Source organism: Apostichopus japonicus, chromosome 15 (assembly GCF_037975245.1).
Source record: "Apostichopus japonicus isolate 1M-3 chromosome 15, ASM3797524v1, whole genome shotgun sequence".
NCBI classification, from domain to species: domain Eukaryota; kingdom Metazoa; phylum Echinodermata; class Holothuroidea; order Aspidochirotida; family Stichopodidae; genus Apostichopus; species Apostichopus japonicus.
In genome coordinates, this window is record NC_092575.1 from 25,119,304 (window position 1) to 25,138,527 (window position 19,224).

Consider the following 19,224-nt stretch of genomic DNA (forward strand, 5'->3'; position numbering starts at 1 on the left):
TTCTCCGGTTTCATTAATAAACTACTTTGTTCCGCCATTTTGCACTGCAAGCCGAACCTCTACTTACATAGCAAACATTCGATTAAGTTCTTCATGTAGTCCCCATGCAGTATGACATATTGTATTATATTGTACAACTTGTTGAAACCTGACGTGAAGGTAAAATATTCACCAAGTATTGTTCAATGATAATCTGTATTATACACAGACTATTTAAAAAAATTATTTGAGATATATATGGAATGTGAGAAAATTCAGAAAATGTCACGGTCTCTATATATAAGTAAAATACGGTATGCCTGTGTTTGGATGACTTGGTCTTACCTGGAACTGTGACACACCTAATTTGAAAATCTGTAAATTAGAAACCAAATTGGATTAATACCTTGGATGTAGATGTTGCTTTTTCATGCAAGGGAGTGTGCTACTTTGTTAAGCCCACCAGGGGGTTTTAATACAGTTTCTGTCACAGCTTGTTATTCATTTGCATATATATGCTCCGTTTTTCTCTTGTCAAGTTGTGAAGATACAAATAAATGAAATGAAATTTCCCAGTCCCCCTATCCTTCCAACTCAATTCCCCTCCCCTCCCCTGCCCATTAGTTTCCTTTGGTATGTTCGTATGGTTGTGTTTACATTCCCTGGAACTAAGAAACACCCAATTAGAGCTGAAATCATGAAACTCAAAGCATGTTCTGCTCTTCCTCAAACCCTCCCCCACCCCCCCCCTCCCTCCTCTCTCACACACACACAACCTCAGCTTCCGTTACTTTCCTAGTTATACAGCACCATATGAACATATGGGATATTTATGTGTTTGCATCACTTGACTTTACCTTACATGGAAGAAAGATATACCCAAACTAAGTTGAAATCAGGAAAAATGAAAGCAACTTCCCCCCCCCCCCCATTTCCCTTCTACAGTTATCTTTTCTATTTAAATGTAGCATGATATTGAACAAACATGATTAGTGCGTTTATTTGTAATCCTTAACCTGACCTGGAACTACCACAAGCAGATGGGTGGTTGAAATTCCTCAAGTCACTTATTTTATGGACACCTGTTTATACAGAAACTGTGCTTTATTGACTGCTTCCTCTATTACATCTGTTTCAGCTATGACCAGTCTAGCAGAAGATATGGAATTATTCTTGAAGAGCAAGACTGGATGCGATACCAGTGACATCAATCTAGACCTGGATGGCACCTTGATCTCTGCACATAAAGTGATCCTGATAGCTCGCAGCAAATATTTTGAGGGACTCTTCCGATCGTTTGCTCCGGAAAGCAACACTGTGGTGGTAAGATTGTGGTAATTCTACTTTACCAGTGTTTATAATGAATTATTTTCTTTGGTTGGAAGAAAGAAGATTAAGATAGGATGAAAATTCCGTTTCAGGGATTTTATGGAAAACTATTCAGTGATATGCAGGGAAAAGGTATGAAACTTGAGTGAAGGTTATCTTGATAATATATACATCATATATAATCATTATATTGAGCACAGTACTAGTGCAGTTGAGTACAGTAAAGGATAAACTTGTTATATTCAAAAGTAAAATTAACTAGGTACAGTGTAGTTAACACTTAAGTGCATCATACTTAGTTACAGTGTGATACAGTTAATTTGCCGTGAGTACAGTGTGATTGGGTATAGTACAGTTAATTGCAGTAAGTGTGATTGGGTATAATACAGTTAATTGCGGTGAGTACAGTGTGATTGGGTAAAGTACATTGAATTATGGTGAATACAGCATGATTGATTATAGTACAGTTAATTACGGTGAATATAGCGTGATTTGGTATAGTACACTTATGTGAGGTGAGTACAGGGTGATTGGGTAAAGTACAGTTAATTACGATGAATACAGCGTGATTGGGTATAGTACACTTATGTGAGGTGAGAACAGGGTGATTGGGTAAAGTACAGTTAATTACGATGAATACAGCATGATTGGGTATAGTATTATGGTGAGTACAGGGTGATTGGGTATATATAGTTAGTGTCAAGTTAGCGTCATTGACATCAATCAATGTTTGACAACTATTTTACCGCCTGTTCTTTGTTTTGTTTTTTATCACAGATCACAATCGGTGAAGTTATCCCATCCCGTCAAGCCTGCGATTCATTGCTAAGATATATATACTTTGGTGCAGTGTCTATGCCTGCTGAAGATTCATTGTATCCTTGCATGAAATTTATCTTAAGGTTCCTAGTTATTTATTTTCTAAGTTTACTGTTTGCTGTTTGCTTATTCACTGTTCACTAGCGTGAAGTCTGACAATGAGTGGAGTCAATGTAGAATTGTAGGACCGGTGTGGTAGATAGTGTACAGTAGGTGTGGTGTGTTAGGTTTGGATTGATGGAAGATACTGTTTATTAGGTGTGGCATGTAACCTATGGATTGATGGAAGATACTGTATGTTAGGTGTGGCATGTAAGGTATGGATTGATGGAAGATACTGTATGTTAGGTGTGGCATGTAAGGTATGGATTGATGGAAGATACTGTATGTCAGGTGTGGCATGTAAGGTATGGATTGATGGAAGATACTGTATGTTAGGTGTGGCATGTGAGGTATGGATTGATGGAAGATACTGTATGTTAGGTGTGGCATGTAAGGTATGGATTGATGGAAGATACTGTATGTCAGGTGTGGCATGTAAGGTATGGATTGATAGAAGATACTGTATGTTAGGTGTGGCATGTGAGGTATGGATTGATGGAAGATACTGTATGTAAGGTGTGGCATGTAAGGTATGGATTGATGGTAGATACTGTATGTTAGGTGTGGCATGTAAGGTATGGATTGATGGAAGATACTGTATGTCAGGTGTGGCATGTAAGGTATGGATTGATGGAAGATACTGTATGTTAGGTGTGGCATGTGAGGTATGGATTGATGGAAGATACTGTATGTTAGGTGTGGCATGTGAGGTATGGATTGATGGAAGATACTGTATGTTAGGTGTGGCATGTAAGGTATGGATTGATGGAAGATACTGTATGTTAGGTGTGGCATGTGAGGTATGGATTGATGGAAGATACTATATGTTAGGTGTGGCATGTGAGGTATGGATTGATGGTAGATACTGTGTGTTAGGTGTTGCATTTAATGTATGGATTGAGTGACTTGAGTGGTGATTGCTATTTGGTGGGTACTGTATGGTGGATGCTATAAAGTGGGTACATAGGTTCAATATATTTGGTGCTGGATCCCAAGTCCTTTTTTCTACCTACCATCGAACTCAAATAGATGCTTAAAAAGTCCTTAATTCAGAATTTCTCTAGATTCCTCTTCACCGCCCCCGATTATTTCAGTTTTAGTAACAACCGTCTCCAAACTTTCTGCAAGGAGAACTTGGAGGTGAACATCTCAGTCCAAAATGTAGTGGAAATTCTGGACGCTGCAGACAGAGTCGGTGCCAAGGATATGAAGGACCATGCACTGAAAATCATCGTTAAGAACTTTACAAAGGTAGGGATTTCTAGCGGATGAATTGTGTCAAAGTTCAACCATTCATACAAAACTCGCCATCGCTGAAAATTCCATTCAGACCTGTTGTTGTGTTAAGCAGGTTTCATGGAATTCATTTCAGATTCTCTCATAGTAGTTGATTTGTGGTAAATAGTTTGTCAAATTTATCTATAGACAGAGCTTTAGGTAACTGGGTGGTTTTTATGCCAGATGGTTTGATAATTTATGTTTTTTGAGTTTAATAATTATGTGTAAATATTCATGAAATTTGTTAAGCATGTAGTTGCAATTTCGGACTAAGAAGATGTTCTGTTGATGAAACTGATTTTTACAACCATTGGCATATCCTGATTCTATCCCACAGCCTCACCCCCCTGCCCCGCCCCACGCCTTTGTGATGTTGATCATACATGAGGTGTAGGTGTAACAAAAGCCGAAAGTCGTGTCAAGAAAAAACAGTATTGAATATTTGTTGATTATTGAAGATATTAATGTGATTTTTGGAAGTTTTCACCCTTTTTTGGTGTGATGGCAAAAACCTCTGTGATCCTGAATGTAAGATGCTTGTCAATAACACCTTGCCCATAGCTCAAAATTCCACCATTATTTTCTCCGTTTTTCTTTCCGTTATCATCCAGGTCAGCGAGAGCCCAAAGATGCAGCAGTTAAGTCGAGGTCTTCTGCTAGAGATTTTAAACTGCTTAGCTGCTCACATGAAGAGTCTGAAGGTGAACCTAAACCAGGAGCCGTCACCTCACGAAAAGAATAATATATGGCACAATCTGCAGTATGATATGGAACCTATGGATAGTCTGTAGGGATGATGACGATGATGATGATGATAGTACCCAACAGGGATCACCACTGGTGCTGCTTCACCTTACAGGATGTACCCCTGTGTTTGCAGCTTCTGAGTACAATGGTGCTACCATGCAAGTATTACATGTGCTGCTTTGCTATTAACTACAAATATACCAGTAGACAGTTGCTGTTGATTGATGTCAAGGATACCCTATAGGTATCACCTGTGGTGCTTCACCAACAATGAAATAACCCTAGAAGGTTTTCAAGTGTAACAATGGTACCATTCAGGTATCACATTTACTGGTTTTCAGAATGTAATATACCAGTAGACAGGGTTAAGTGATGCCAAGGATACCCTATGGGTATCACCAGTGGTGCTTCACCAACCATCAAATAACCCTAGAAGGTTTTAAAGTGTAACAATGGTACCATACAGGTATCACATGTTCTGGATTTCAGAATGTAATATACCAATAGACAGGGTTAAGTGATGCCAAGGATACCCTATGGGTATCACCTGTGGTGCTTCACCAACCATCAAATAACCCTAGAAGGTTTTAAAGTGTAACAATGGTACCATTCAGGTATCACATTTACTGGTTTTCAGAATGTAATATACCAGTAGACAGGGTTAAGTGATGCCAAGGATACCCTATGGGTATCACCTTTGGTGCTTCACCAACCATCAAAGAACCCTAGAAGGTTTTAAAGTGTAACAATGGTACCATACAGGTATCACATGTTCTGGATTTCAGAATGAAATATACCAGTAGACACGGTTAAGTGATGCCAAGGATACCCTATGGGTATCACCTGTGGTGCTTCCATAAAAAACCCTAGAAGGTTTTAAAGTGTAACAATGGTACCATACAGGTATCACATGTTCTGGATTCAGAATGTAATATACCAGTAGACAGGGTTGAATGATGCTAAGGATACCCTATGGGTATCACCTGTGGTGCTTCCATGAAGTTACCCTAGAAGGTTTTCAAGTGTAACAATGGTACCTTACAGGTATCTCATGTTCTGGACTCAGATTGTAATATACCAGTAGACAGGGTTTAGTGATGCCAAGGATACCCTATGGGTATCACCTGTGGTGCTTTACCAACCAACAAAAAACCCTTACAGGCCATTAAATGTAACAATGGTACAATACAGATATCACATGTTCTGGATTTCAGAATGTAATATACCATTAGACAGGGTTAAATGATGCCAAGGATACCCTATGGGTATCACCGTCAAATAACCCTAGAAGGCTGTCAAATGTAACAATGGTACCAGGCAGGTATCAAATTTACTGGTTTTCAGAATGTAATATACCAGTAGACAAGGTTGAATAATGCCAAGGATATCCTATGGGTATCACCAGTGGTGCTTCACCAACCATCAAATAACCCTAGAAGGCTGTTAAATGTAACATTGGTACCATACAGGTATCACATAATGATGGTTTATCGTAAATATACTGCTTTGATAAATGTAATGTATCAGTACAGACAGCCTGCAAATAAGACCAAGGTGCAATATGGGTGTCAGCTGTGTGGCATCCTGAACCAACAAATGCCCACAGAAGGCAGAAGATTTGACAATGACACCCAGGAGGTATCACTGCTGGAATGTTACCGCCACATCATTATTTCCTTTGCCATCTCTTGTTCTATCAGCCTGAGTTCTCAGAGAACATACAAGTAGTGCATCATGTGTGGCAGGGTTAATTTATAATGGAGGTTCATAATCATTGTGTAGATCACTTGTACAATATATCTAGCCTCGCAGGTAATTAGGTTGTCTGTGTTGAAACAAGATCATTACTAGAAATCCATTAGGAGAGTAAGAAACCTAATGATGTTTGGTAATCTAAATATTTGCATAAGTTGCTTTATAACCTTGTAAAATTACACTCCATCATAACAGTTGTAATTTACTACCAAGTAACACCGTCGTAGCTTTATACCCACTATGGGAGATATAGCAACAGTGTTTTAATCTTTGGCTGCTTTTCTGAATAAAAGTGATCAAGTTTAACCTTGCATCCTAAATAAATCACAAGATGTTAGATTTGATCTATATGTGGCATTACCGTGTGACTAGCTAGCTTTAGAAAAACATCGTTATGGTGTCCAAAAATCAGGTGTAAGCCTTTCTGTGGAATTTCCCATGATGCAGCACCAATCTCAATAAATCTAAATGTTCAGAAATTTCAGTAAAAAATATATTCTTAGAGGATTGTAGAGTGAAGGTTTGCTGAAAGTCAAAAACTTACTGTCTAACAGTGTCGTTTCATTGTTTAACATAAGATCCATTATAGAGGTGGTGGCTACCCTCTTAAAAATAAAACTGCCTGTCCTTTGGACAAATTGAAGTGGTAAGTCTGTTTGTCCTGCAAGATAATTCATTCACTTGAAATGATCCTAATCTTGTTACAACCACCAAAGGTCAGTCCTGTATGTTTTTATCCGATTATTTACAATAAATATGGAATTTTGAAGTGGCTTAACATGAAGTGGCTTGCCTTGTCAGTATTAATATTACCTTCACTGCTTCCAATATAAAGTGTAGAAACCTTGTCTTATCAGTATTATTAAAATGACATTTCATGCGATTATCTCAACCGTTTTCATAATACTGTGCAGTTATTTAAATTATCAGTCAAACAATATAGATGACCATGTATACTTCTGGTGTGGGAGGGGGGGGGCCTTTAGCCCTTCTAAAATAAAGTTAGGGGGGCTCATTCCCCCCTCATGGGGGAGAGTGTCACAAAAAATCCTAGTATACAGTAAATATATAACATTCATGTGCACTAAACAGTAAATGAATGCTCAACATTTATTTGCAAAATAAACTACCATATTGCATCCAAACGACCCTGTTTTATGAAAAATTCTCAAAAGGAGAGGGGCTCTACTAAAAACCCTCCCCTAGATGACATAACATCTTAGCCCCCTCTCCCCCCCCCCCCCCACCCACCAACATCTCAGCAGAGAATGATGGTTGCCCCAGTGTAGATGACTCAATGTAATTTCACTTTCTTTCCTAATGAAGGACTTTGCTTAAACAACATCCCTCAAATATGAAAGTCTCTGTATCTTTGTATTATTTGAAACCTACCAGACAGACAGTAGTCAGAGCTCTTTAACCTACCAACTTGTGCTTATTGACCAAGCTGACATCTTTTTACAAATGTGTCTCCAACAACACATGTATAGTATTTTCAAACTGCAGTAGTAGTTCATGCAAACAGTATTATGCATTGCTTAGAACTTACATCACTGCCTGTCTGGTAGATTTATCACTCCATTTTTTTGTCCTGTCTCATTAATCTTTAAAACTAATTTTCCTGACTTCAAATGATTTATAGAATGAAGCTACAGTACTAGTTGTATGCAAAATAAAGAACACAACAAATTGTCTCAAGCATAGTGTAACTTCACTGTTGTGTCTTATTACAATCTGTGTAATATATATATACAATCTTTGTAGCATACATAATATGTGCACGTCATTACTGGATAACATATACTTGAGCATCACTGTGTTGTAACAAACGTGAACTGGAACGTCACTTCTTTATCACGTATAATTGAACGTCATTGCTATGTAATATATACTTGAAAGTCATTGCTATTTAATATTTACTTGAATGTGATTGCTAAACATATATACTTGAATGTCATTGCTATGTATTGTACACTTGAATGTCATTGCTATGTAATATATATACTGAACGTCACTGCTATGTAATTTAACATAATACTTGAACATCACGGCATTGTAACACGTAGATTTACTAGAACATTACTGTTACATAACATACATCATACTTGAATATCCCTGTTGTGTAACGTACGTCATACTTGAATATCCCTGTTGTGTAACGTACAGTACGTTATACTTGAAAAGCACCATTTTGTAACGTACGTCATACTTGAATATCACTGTTGTGTAACGTACGTTATACTTGAAAAACACCATTGTGTAACATAAGTCATACTTGAATTTCACTGTTGTGTAACGTAAGCTATACTTGAAAAACACCATTGTGTAACGTACGTCATACTTGAATATCACTGTTGTGTAACATACGTTAAACTTGAAAAACACCATTTTGTAACGTACGTCATACTTGAATATCACTGTTGTGTAACATACGTTATACTTGTATATCCCTGTTGTGTAACGTACGTCATACTTGTATAGATCACTGTTGTGTAACGTACGTTACACTTGAAAAACACCATTGTGTAACGTAAGTCATATTTGAATATCACCGTCGTGTAACGTACGTCATACTTGAATATCACTGTTGTGTAACAAACATAACGTTCACCATTCTTAAACATTACTGCTGTGTTACATACATAGCGCTTGAACACTGCAGGTTTTCAGTGAAGATCAACATAAGTCATACCAATGTTAATAGGAAATACTTCTGTCTTTTGAACGTTTTTAATTAATTGAATTTTTCTTTCATCTTTTTCAATTGGGATTTTTAAAACCAATATGCTTCTTTAAGGCTGCACGTAAAGCTAATTCGCCTCAGTAAACAAACAACATTTCATTTAATCTCTGGAACGTCATATTTATTCTTCTCAATGATATTAAAGTTTCTCTGGTACTTTGCGAGGGTAAACGTTCATGACTTTATCATGTTTGCTCTTTATTCCTCCCTCTGGTCGCAGTATCGCACCTGTTGTTTGATTTGTCAAAATTGAAATCTTGTATTCAGAATGTAATGGTAACTTTATGTATCTGTTTAAAGGGGCAATTTACGCTTTGCTTGTTTATGAACTCCAGACTTTAACCTCACCTGTTGTTTTCCAAATCACGACAGATTGTTTACATTGTGTTTCACCAATTCAAGATTATTTCATTTATGAATTGAACGTTGTAGTTTAAAGTCTCTGATCGGATGTTCAGGCCACTTTTAACAACAGGTTAATTATGTACATATGTTTATGCAAATTAAGCAGAGCTGTTGAGATCCAGGTCGGACCCCAGAGACAATTATGTCTGTGAACCCACTTTTTGCACCGTTTATCTTTCCTCCAAAAAAAAAAATGAGAATGATAATACGCTATATCCTTCATCCCATATTTTCCCCAAAACCTCAATAAAATCTAATTTGCATATTTGATGTATCCTTTTATTAAAAAAGTCTGAAATTTATTTTATAAATAACACAAAAGTTTTTCTTTTTTATGTATGTAAAAAGTTAAAAGTAGAAGCACAATTTGATATCTCTAAGTTTTATCTATATCGTTTTATGTATTTCTTTTATGTATTCCTTAAAAAATGGGATTTTTTTCTCCTTTTTTTCAAATTAAAAAAGTACTCTATTTAGTGTGCACTGTTTTTAATATTTGCATATTTACAAAGGAATTATTCTTTCATTGAACTTTTTTTTATTTTTTGGATGGTTAGCATGCAAGCATGTTGTTGGAAATGTTAATAAGAAAACATTATATTTACTTCGCTCCTCGCTTACCTGTCTCCTCACAACCTTAGCACCTCATTCTACCGTGCCTATAAAGTCCTGGTAAATAAATAAGACTGTGCGCCCTCTATGACCGGACCCCCCTTCCGGTCCCTCCTCCTTTTTCATTCTACCATTCCAAGTGCCTACACGCATATTTTTCTTGTGGATAGTTTCCTTGGAAAATTGTCTTGGTTTTCTTCGACGATCGCCGGAAGTTTTTTAGCTTCGGATCTTTAGAAGTTTGACAGTCCTTTCCTGACCGATAAGTATCCTTTTTGTCAAAAGGGAGGGTTTTGGGGACTGTTTTCGTAGTGCGTTTCCTCCTCGAGTTGGTTTGCGGCGGGGTTAGCAGTTCCGCGAAACTGCCTAGGCTCCCGCCCTATTCCTCCCCACGCTAAAGCGTGTTGTTGTTATTGTGTTTTCTTAGCTTGTTTACTAGCTTTCTTCCCCCCAATTAGTTTCTCTCGTCCCCCTTTTGGGGATTCATATTGCTCACTTATATTCACTCTTTTTCGTATGTATTTCTCGCTCTCTCATTTTCGTTTCAGCTTGCATTTTCATGTTAGGCCACCCCGTAGCGTTACCTTGTTTACCGTTGCTAGGTTACGCTACGCTCCACCTAAGCCTAATTCCCTCCCTAGTTCTCCCTTCTTACGTTAAGCTTCTATTGTTGTTCATTTATCACTAAGAAGTAATCTTCCTTAATCCGGTTATTCAGCATGTCACGCAATCCATTGAAGTGCATCAACTGCTCTATGTTTCGCCCAGGCAGAGCCTGGGACGAACACGACCTTTGTCCAAAATGCAGATCCTGCACTCGACGAGACCCCTGCCTGGTGTGTATTAAGTTTACACCAGCTCAGTGGCAGGACATCGACCTGTGGCTTGAGGGCTTACGTAGCAAGCTCCAGGGAAGGCTGGACTCGATCCCGAGCGCAATCGGGGCGCCGGAGGTTCCAGGAATAACGGGAGATAGAGAGGAGGAGGGAGTAGTAGAGAGAGAGGTGGAGGAGAGTGGCCAGGAGAGGGCCGAAGGAGAGAAAGAGGTAGAGAGAGAGAAAAGAGAAAGAGAAAGAATTCCCCTAACGGCCCCGGCTACGTCCGGATCAGTTACGGCCAGAGGGAAGGGCAGGAGCAAAGGCAAGGCTCCTGCCAAGAAAAGACCTCCAAAGCAGAGGCACAGCTCGGCCGGGCTGGAGACTCCGTCTCAGTCCGGGCCGCAGCTAAACAGACCCACAGAGCGCGGCCCCCCGGCCGTGGGAGGCTCGGGTCCTAAAGAGAGAGCAACTGAGGGGACGCGGAGACGGAGCCGGTCCCGTTCCAGGGAGCCGGACAGGGAGCCGGAAAGGCGGGTTCCGACGGAGATCCCGGCCCGAGTAAGTAGGGAGAGAGAGTCCTCCCGCCGACCCAGAAGGGAGAGACCGGGGTCGCATACAAGATCCCCAAGACGGAGAGAGAGGAAGAGATACTCTCCAATCTCCGACGAGTCCTCTGACTCTTCCGACGATGGATACAGAAGATCCAAGAGGAGGCGCCGGTCCCCGAGACGGCGTCAGGAAGAGGAACCAGCTTGGCTTTCCAAACTCACCGGCCTGCTACGGCCCCTGCTGGAGCAAAGGACGTCCACGGTAGCCGACGTGGCACCGGGCCCTACCAGCCCCGTATCGACCATGGCCCCGCAACCGGCCCCGGACCCGGACGCTCTGGATTGCAGATCGTCGGTGAATCTTTCCGGCTTGGAGAACGAAGGGGAGCCCATAGATCCAGATCCTCTCGACCACGATCCTATGGAGGACAGCTTTGGTCACAATTACGAACCGGAGGAAGCGCCCGTGACAGGAGGAGCCCTCCCACAGGAGCTAATAACACGGGCGGCAGACATATTCAGACGACACCTGGGGTTCGAGGAACCCGAGACGCAACCGCAGAAGGCGGGCCGGGTATCAAAATTGACGGCGACCGGCGAAGCGACATATAAGCCCAAAACTACCATACCAGTAGACGCAACCTGTTATGACAGATTTGAGGCTATTGCCAACAAGACCAAGTGGACGGCCTTCCCGGCCAGGGCAGATAGAGCGGTCAGGGTACCTGACGAGGCCTGGAAGGATCTATTTAGATGCCCAACCATCCCCCAGGAGGCCAAGGAGAGATTAAAAGCCGAACAAGGGGCCTCATCCACACACGTGTTCAAGACCCCGGACCAGAGGAAGCTAGAAGAGCTTTTGGTAGAGGTGGACATGGCAGCCCGTTCGGGCATGAAGTTCGCATCGGTACTAATGCTATCAGCCGAAGTCCTCATGCGACACCACCAACAGCTCCCTGAGGACAGCAGCCAAGTATCCAGGGACGAAGCGGGCCAGCTCCTCCTGCTGCTGGGCCCCCTCGTCAGACTCGCGTACGATCAATTTGCAAGGGTCGCTACCAGGTCCGTAAAGGCCCGTAGACAAAACATCGTCTCCGCCATCCATTGGCCTTCGACGGAGGCAAAGGACAGAATGCTGGAACTACCAATCCTCGGGGAAGACCTTTTTGCGGGCTGCTTCCAAAAGAAACTGCAGGAAGAGGTGGCCCGAAGGGAGACTCTGGCCAAATCAGAATTCCGACCCCCACCTACCCAGAGAACCAGACCCTTCCGCCCGAGGGAGAGCAGAGCACCTAGGGGAACGAGAGCAGCACCCGCCAAATCTATGAGCAGAGGAGCTCTCAGAGGCCGAAGCCGGGGGGCAGCCTTCCGTCCGACCCGCCCCTGGGCCCCCAGAGGAGGCAGAGGCTCGACGTCGACCAGACGAGACAGTGACCGCTCCTCCACTCGACCAGCGTTCGCCGCCCAGCCCTAGGGGTGCCCACCTCACCGCGGCCATTCCGCCGGTGGGGGGGGGGGAGACTAACAAACTTCTCCCAGCAATGGGAATTTATTGGCGGGGACAAGTGGGTGTTGGACACAGTCAAACACGGGTACAAAATAGAATTCTCCTCCAGCCCACCTTTCGGGGGCGGAGGAAGGCAGACACTCACACCCACGGACCCCGTCAAACGCTTAGCCCTAGAAGGGGAAATTCTGGCCCTGCTGGCCAAGCAGGCAATTACAAGAGTTCCGGAAGAGACGGGACCACTCTTCCGGTCCTCCTTTTTTCTGACCAAAAAACGGGACGGCACCTGGCGTCCCATTCTAAACCTAAAACCCCTGAACACAAAACACATCAGACCAAAACACTTCTGTATGGAGACCTTAAACTTAATATTACCCCTACTCAGAAAGGGCATGTGGGCGGCGACCGTAGACTTACGGGACGCCTACCTGCACATCTTGATACACAAAGAACACCGACGATTCCTAGCGTTCCGGTACGCAGAACAAGACTACCAGTTCCGGGCGCTCCCATTCGGCCTAGCCACGGCTCCCAGAACCTTCACGAGAGTCGCGGGAGCAGTAGTCGCCTACCTCAGAAAAAGAGGGGTCACCCTCTACGTATGTCTAGACGACTGGTTGGTAGTAGGGAACAGTCTATCGGAAGCAACCAACAACGTCCACAAAACGCTCCAGACCCTTCAAGAACTGGGCTGGATCGTGAACCAGAAGAAATCACGGCTATCACCCTCCCAGACGATCCAGTTCCTCGGGGCCATACTGGACTTCACCACCGGGGTAGCCCGACCCTCAGAAGAAAGAGTCGCGGCAGTCAAGGCGACCACACAACAGATCTTGGCGAGACTGTGCAGGCTACACATGCGACCTCTGCAACTGCACCTGCTGAGGTCCGCAGACCCTACAGACCCAGACAAAACAACGCTCATCTACAGGTCAGAGGAGGTCACACAAAACTTTCGATGGTGGCTCGACCCAAACAACTGGAGTTCAGGGGTACCCTTTGCGATACAGCAATGACATCGATAACGACGGACGCGTCACTGTCCGGATGGGGAGCTCACTGGAGCAATCGCACAGCATGGGGGACGTGGTCCCAAACAGAAACATCTCTCCACATCAACATCCTGGAGATGATGGCGGTCAAAAGAGCCCTGGAAGCTTTCAACGACCACGTACAGGGAACGATAACCACAATCTTCACCGACAACACGACGGTGGTGGCCTACATCAATCGGCAGGGGGGCACCCGCTCAGAGAGACTGTGCCGACTCGCGTGGGAGGTGATAACAGCGGCCGAGGACTCCGGCACGATCCTACGGGCTTCCCACATCGCAGGCAAGCTCAACGTGATGGCGGACGCCCTATCCAGGGGGCATATAGACCCCAACGAATGGTCTCTGGAACAGGAGACTTGCGACAGAATCTTTTCGATCTTCGGCAGGCCCACGATAGACCTGTTCGCAACACACAAGAACAACAAACTCCAGACCTTCTGTTCCAGACGATTCCACCCCCTGGCCTACCACACGGACGCAATGTCCCTCTCCTGGGACCACATGGATGCGTACATCTTCCCGCCGCTATGTATGATCGGACAAGTCCTCAGGAAAATTCGGAACTCCAAGGGCAGGTTCACACTAATAGCCCCGTTCTGGCCTCGCAGACCCTGGTTCGCCGAGATCCCCCAACTCCTCATGGACGTCCCAGTGAGTCTACCGGACAAGCCCCACCTACTGTCCCAGAGATGGAACTCTCTCCCACCCAGACATCAAGGGGTTACAATTAGTTGCCTGGAGGCTGTCCGGTCTTCCCTACGACAGAGAGGCTTTTCAGAAGCAGCTGCCGCGATGGCAGCCGACGCTAGAAGGGAAACGACCGCAGCGACTTACGATTCCCGTCTGCGGAAGTTCGACCAATGGTGCCGACCGAGACAGATACTGCTGCCTGCTGCCTCTGTGACACAGATAGCCGAGTTCCCCCTCTCACTCTTTGGAGAAGGGAAACAAGTCTCCACTATCAGGAATTACAAGTCGGCCATCGCTGCCATCCACCAGGGCTTCCCAGATGGCTCCACACTGAGCAATAACCCGTACATTGCACAACTCATCAAAGGCATGGCGAATCGTCGCCCACAGATCAGACGGCTGGCCCCCTCCTGGGGACTCTCAGCAGTGTTACATGCCCTGGCAGGACCACCATACGAACCAATGGCTAACGCCTCCCTGGCTGCCCTCACAAAAAAGACACTCTTCCTCGTCGCAGTTGCGTCAGCAAGAAGGAGGAGTTGCCTCCACGCCCTATCCACCAAGCAGAATCACATCAGATTTGAGGGCCACGGGGTGAGGATGGTTCCAGACCCGTCATTTATTGCAAAGAACCAGACCTTGACCTTCTTGCCAGGAGACATTTTCATCCCGGAAATTAAGACCATGTCATCAGTAGCCAAGGACAAACGATGGTGTCCAGTCAGGGCACTGAAGTGGTACCTGAACAAGACAGAGAAGTTAAGACAATCAACTTCTCTCTTCATCATACCACGACCACCCTACGCAGCGGCCTCCAAAGACTCTCTATCCAGGCGGCTAGTAGAGATCATACGCCCGTTCACATCGGGGACCTCCCGACCAAGAGCTCACGACGTCAGAGGGGTCGCGGCCTCTACAGCCCTATTCGCCGGCATCCCGGTAGAGGACATACTCAAAGCAGCAGCGTGGAAAACTCCAACTACGTTCGTCGCCTGCTACTTGACCGACACTTTACACGCCGAAGCGGCATTTGGTAGCGCGGTGATGCGAGGTCCGGTGGGTAACAGGTCCCACCCCTCGGGCCTCCCACCATCGGGCAGTGCCACTCGGTGCTAAGGTTGTGAGGAGACAGGTAAGCGAGGAGCGAAGTAAATATTCCCAAACTTACTGGTTTGGATATTTACGAGTGACGAGCTTACCTGTCTCCATTCCCGCCTCCCTCCCCCGAGAGGGTGGTGGGACACAGCCGGACGGAGGAGCGGTCGCTCGACTTGACTCATGACTCCGAGCTTCACACCAGATAGACAGAACCACCATCCACCAGAGAGCCATCGACTATGTCTATCGGTGAGTGTACCTATGTGTTTCCGTATGCGTTTGCGTACATAGTCTTCCACTTACGTTCTCACCTAAGTTGGTCTAAGGGTAACAAGTGGCGGACCGTAAATCTTTAGGCTCCTTGTTAGTGTAAGGGGTAGTTCCGCCTGCAGGGTTCAGGAGAGTGTCCCCCCTTCCCGCTGCGCCGGGGAGGGTTACACTCCCCCCTGCTAAGAAGGCGTCAGTGAATTTTTTGTTAGGGGTTCACTTTGGGAAGTTAACTCGACGGGGGTCGTTGGGGGTGGCCAGACCTTGCCACTCCCGTGTCCGTGAGGCCACTCTTTAGGAATGGTCTCATGAGAAAGGAGGAGGGACCGGAAGGGGGGTCCGGTCATAGAGGGCGCACAGTGTTATTTATTTACCAGGACTTTATAGGCACGGTAGAATGAGGTGCTAAGGTTGTGAGGAGACAGGTAAGCTCGTCACTCGTAAATATCCAAACCAGTAAGTTTTGGAATATTAATTGAAGTATGGTTATAAAAGCCACTTCTTAGCCAACTGATAGTTGGTTATTATTGAGAGGGAGCTTTATGTGTGTTAACATGTGGTAGACCTTATGTTTACAATGTAGGATGCCGATTTCTTCCCCTCCTCCCCTTACCCCATTTGCCCCATCCCCCCCCCCCCTCCTGGTGGCTCTCCCCATAATTTGTTTAAAGCTATAACTATCCCTTTAACTTACGATACTACGAAAATAATAAATAAAAACTAAACCTTCTTAGCTCTGATAAGTGGTCCGTGGATGGCGAAATTTTATCACTTGCATTGACAAACTCCACATTGGCAGCACGGTTTGTATTCATGCATACACAGTTAGAGGAGGCCATAATATTATCTAATTTAAAGTTTTACAGTTTCAACTCTTTTTATTTTTTGTCATTATGACAAACTATGTCAAGCATGCAGTAGAACTGCTCATTCATGTTTTACTCCACTGACAACGTGGATCTCCATTTCTCAATCTCATTTTCAAGAATATTAAGATTTTTTTCTAATTTCTGTTAAAGTTGTACTTTTGGGTTAATCCATAAATGTCGAGTCATGTGTACTATTACCATCGATATCTATACTCATCAATCTATCCGACAGATGCTACGTGGTTGCATCAAGTTTGCTGCGTCTATTCAGAGAGTTATCGTATACAGATATAGTTACATAAATTATATTTTAATGTTACATGCGCCAGCCTATGTTGGCACGGTTTCATCGTTTTTGCTATTATTTTGGTGGGCTGCAATAGCAGATATTACCAGGCCCTATGTTGGTTCAATATGCCCCTCCCAGTTTGTGAGGCAGTTTTTTAGTCAAACCACAGCTTTTAGGTGATTTTTCTTTGGTTTTTATTGTTAGGTCTTTTCATTGCAATTTTTGGTCTATTAAAACCAAGGTCAAATAAGGAGAGAGTAGATGAAATAAGGTCGGCCTTTTTTAATTGATGTGATATTTTCTAAGTTAGAGCTATAGGGTCTCTCTGCAGTAATGTTTTATGGTATTGTTAAGCACGATGTGGATATTTTACGTATGTCTTATAACGCATAGTTCCATACCATGCAGTCCTATATCCAGCTCTACAGCTTCCAAAGTGTATTTTCTTGTGTATATAATTCATGTGACGTCATCCAGCATAATTTGACACCCCTTTCAAAGGACTCTGCTATATAATGCACTATCTATATAATAAGTCCTACTAGTAGATAAAACGTAAAGAAGGATATCTTTTATTTAGTCTTAATTAATGACCTTCATATAGGTGACGTGTTTGATATCAGTGTATTTCTTAATTGTACTTAAAACAAATAAATATATATATGTGTAATTTACCATATGAGCAAATAAATGTATAGTGTCTACATTCCACTTGCAGTACCGTTTTCATTGTGTTTGCCCATTACTTAGCTAGGTAAGTACTTAGCTAGCTATAGTGAATTGTTTGCAGACTTATTATTATCAGCGTTATTTAGTGTTTGCAGTTAGCTAGTTGAGTACTTAGCTAGCTAGACTGAATTGTTTACATGACTGCGTACCGAGTCACCACATTGACTTTATAGATTATAGTTGATTTATTTTATCAATATGTAACACTATATTCAATTTGATGTAGGCAAAGACTGATGTTTATTTTAAACTTTTCTGAGCTTAATTATGACGACCTGTTTTGAAATGAGTTTTTTGGTTTTTGCTTTCATGATTAATGTAACCTCAGCAATGTTGGTCATGGTATATATATATATATATATATATAAATATATATATATATATATATATATATATATATATATATATATATATATATATATATATAAATATATATAAATATATATATATAAAAATATATATAAATATATATATATATATATCTATATATATATATATATATATATATATATATATATATATATATATATTGCGATATTTTTCAAATGCCAGTATTCTCGAGTCGGAAACATACCCACATGTTTTGTTAGTAGCAAAGAGATAAAGTAGGGCGTTAGCTGTATTCGCGTTTATGAGTGTAAACTTCGGCTAACCAGACTACAACCAAGTATAGTTGAAACACATGCAATACCAATCGAGAGTTTTAGTATGTAACCTATATACTGTATGTCAGGCTTCCGAAATGGATTAACAGACCGTGACGCGAGAGGATCTCGAATTGTAAGCGACAAATTTAGAAATTGAAATCATAAAACACGCACGCACACGCACCCAAAAAAAACACACAGCATCTGTTTCGGAAGCGGGTGCAATGGAGGGGGCGGTGGGGCAATTCCCCAAGTCTACTTCCCGCAGTCGAGACAAAAGCGTTCAGTCGAGCGATTGTTTTCCCCAAAGTTCAGTCGGGCGCGGAAGAATCACAGACCATGTATCAGGACGTTGTTGCGTGGGTGCGGAGGTGTACACAAAAGTATTTATGATCACAATATTAACACAATTCAGTGCGTCAATGAATGTAATGTGTTCTCATATTAAGAAATACACAAAAGGATTTTAACGTGATGTAATTTTTTTCCAGTTTTACAATGGAGCCCGAGAAGTAACGTGTTTGTACAGTAGCTTATAATAACCAAAGTCTGTTCCAAACAATCAAATAAGTTCCAGTGTTTATTGGGTCGTGTATTTACCCCCAATGTTTGAAATGTGTTGGTTAGCAGTTTTGGTACTAGAATGCACTAATAGACGAGGTGACATGTCGAGGAGCCTGACGAGAGATGAGTCAGCGGGTGACAGAAGCCCACCCGATAAGTCAATAAGAGGCCAGGGAAATATGGGATACTAGTCAGTAATGTATTCTCTCTTCGACAAAAGCACATGAATGTACAATGAATTGATAAGATTTCAAATCGAAAGCCCACTGATATTGTCACCGGACCCGACTTGGCTCTCTGCGTACCTGCGTATAGGGACACAGACTGTTCATGCCATTCCCCGCACCTTCATATGGTGACACGTACTGTCCATGC

General features: G+C 42.9%; 2 protein-coding genes across 2 annotated transcripts in view; both read left to right on the forward strand.

Moving 5' to 3' along the window:
- Window positions 1-9,543, forward strand: part of LOC139980622 (leucine-zipper-like transcriptional regulator 1) — a 30,446-nt gene extending 20,903 nt beyond the window's left edge. Inside the window, exons 17-20 of the mRNA XM_071992409.1 lie at window positions 1,118-1,302; window positions 2,086-2,183; window positions 3,294-3,480; window positions 4,119-9,543. Of these exons, the coding sequence (XP_071848510.1) occupies window positions 1,118-1,302; window positions 2,086-2,183; window positions 3,294-3,480; window positions 4,119-4,298 (650 nt within the window). The 3' untranslated portion in view covers window positions 4,299-9,543. The remainder of the gene's footprint in view (window positions 1-1,117; window positions 1,303-2,085; window positions 2,184-3,293; window positions 3,481-4,118) is intronic.
- A 293-nt stretch (window positions 9,544-9,836) lies between these two features.
- Window positions 9,837-12,609, forward strand: LOC139980623 (uncharacterized). Its single transcript, XM_071992410.1, has 2 exons — window positions 9,837-10,035; window positions 10,488-12,609. Exon 2 carries the CDS (start codon window positions 10,489-10,491, stop codon window positions 12,607-12,609), a length of 2,121 nt encoding a protein of 706 aa, XP_071848511.1. The 5' UTR covers window positions 9,837-10,035; window position 10,488.
- Window positions 12,610-19,224: the final 6,615 nt, after the last annotated feature.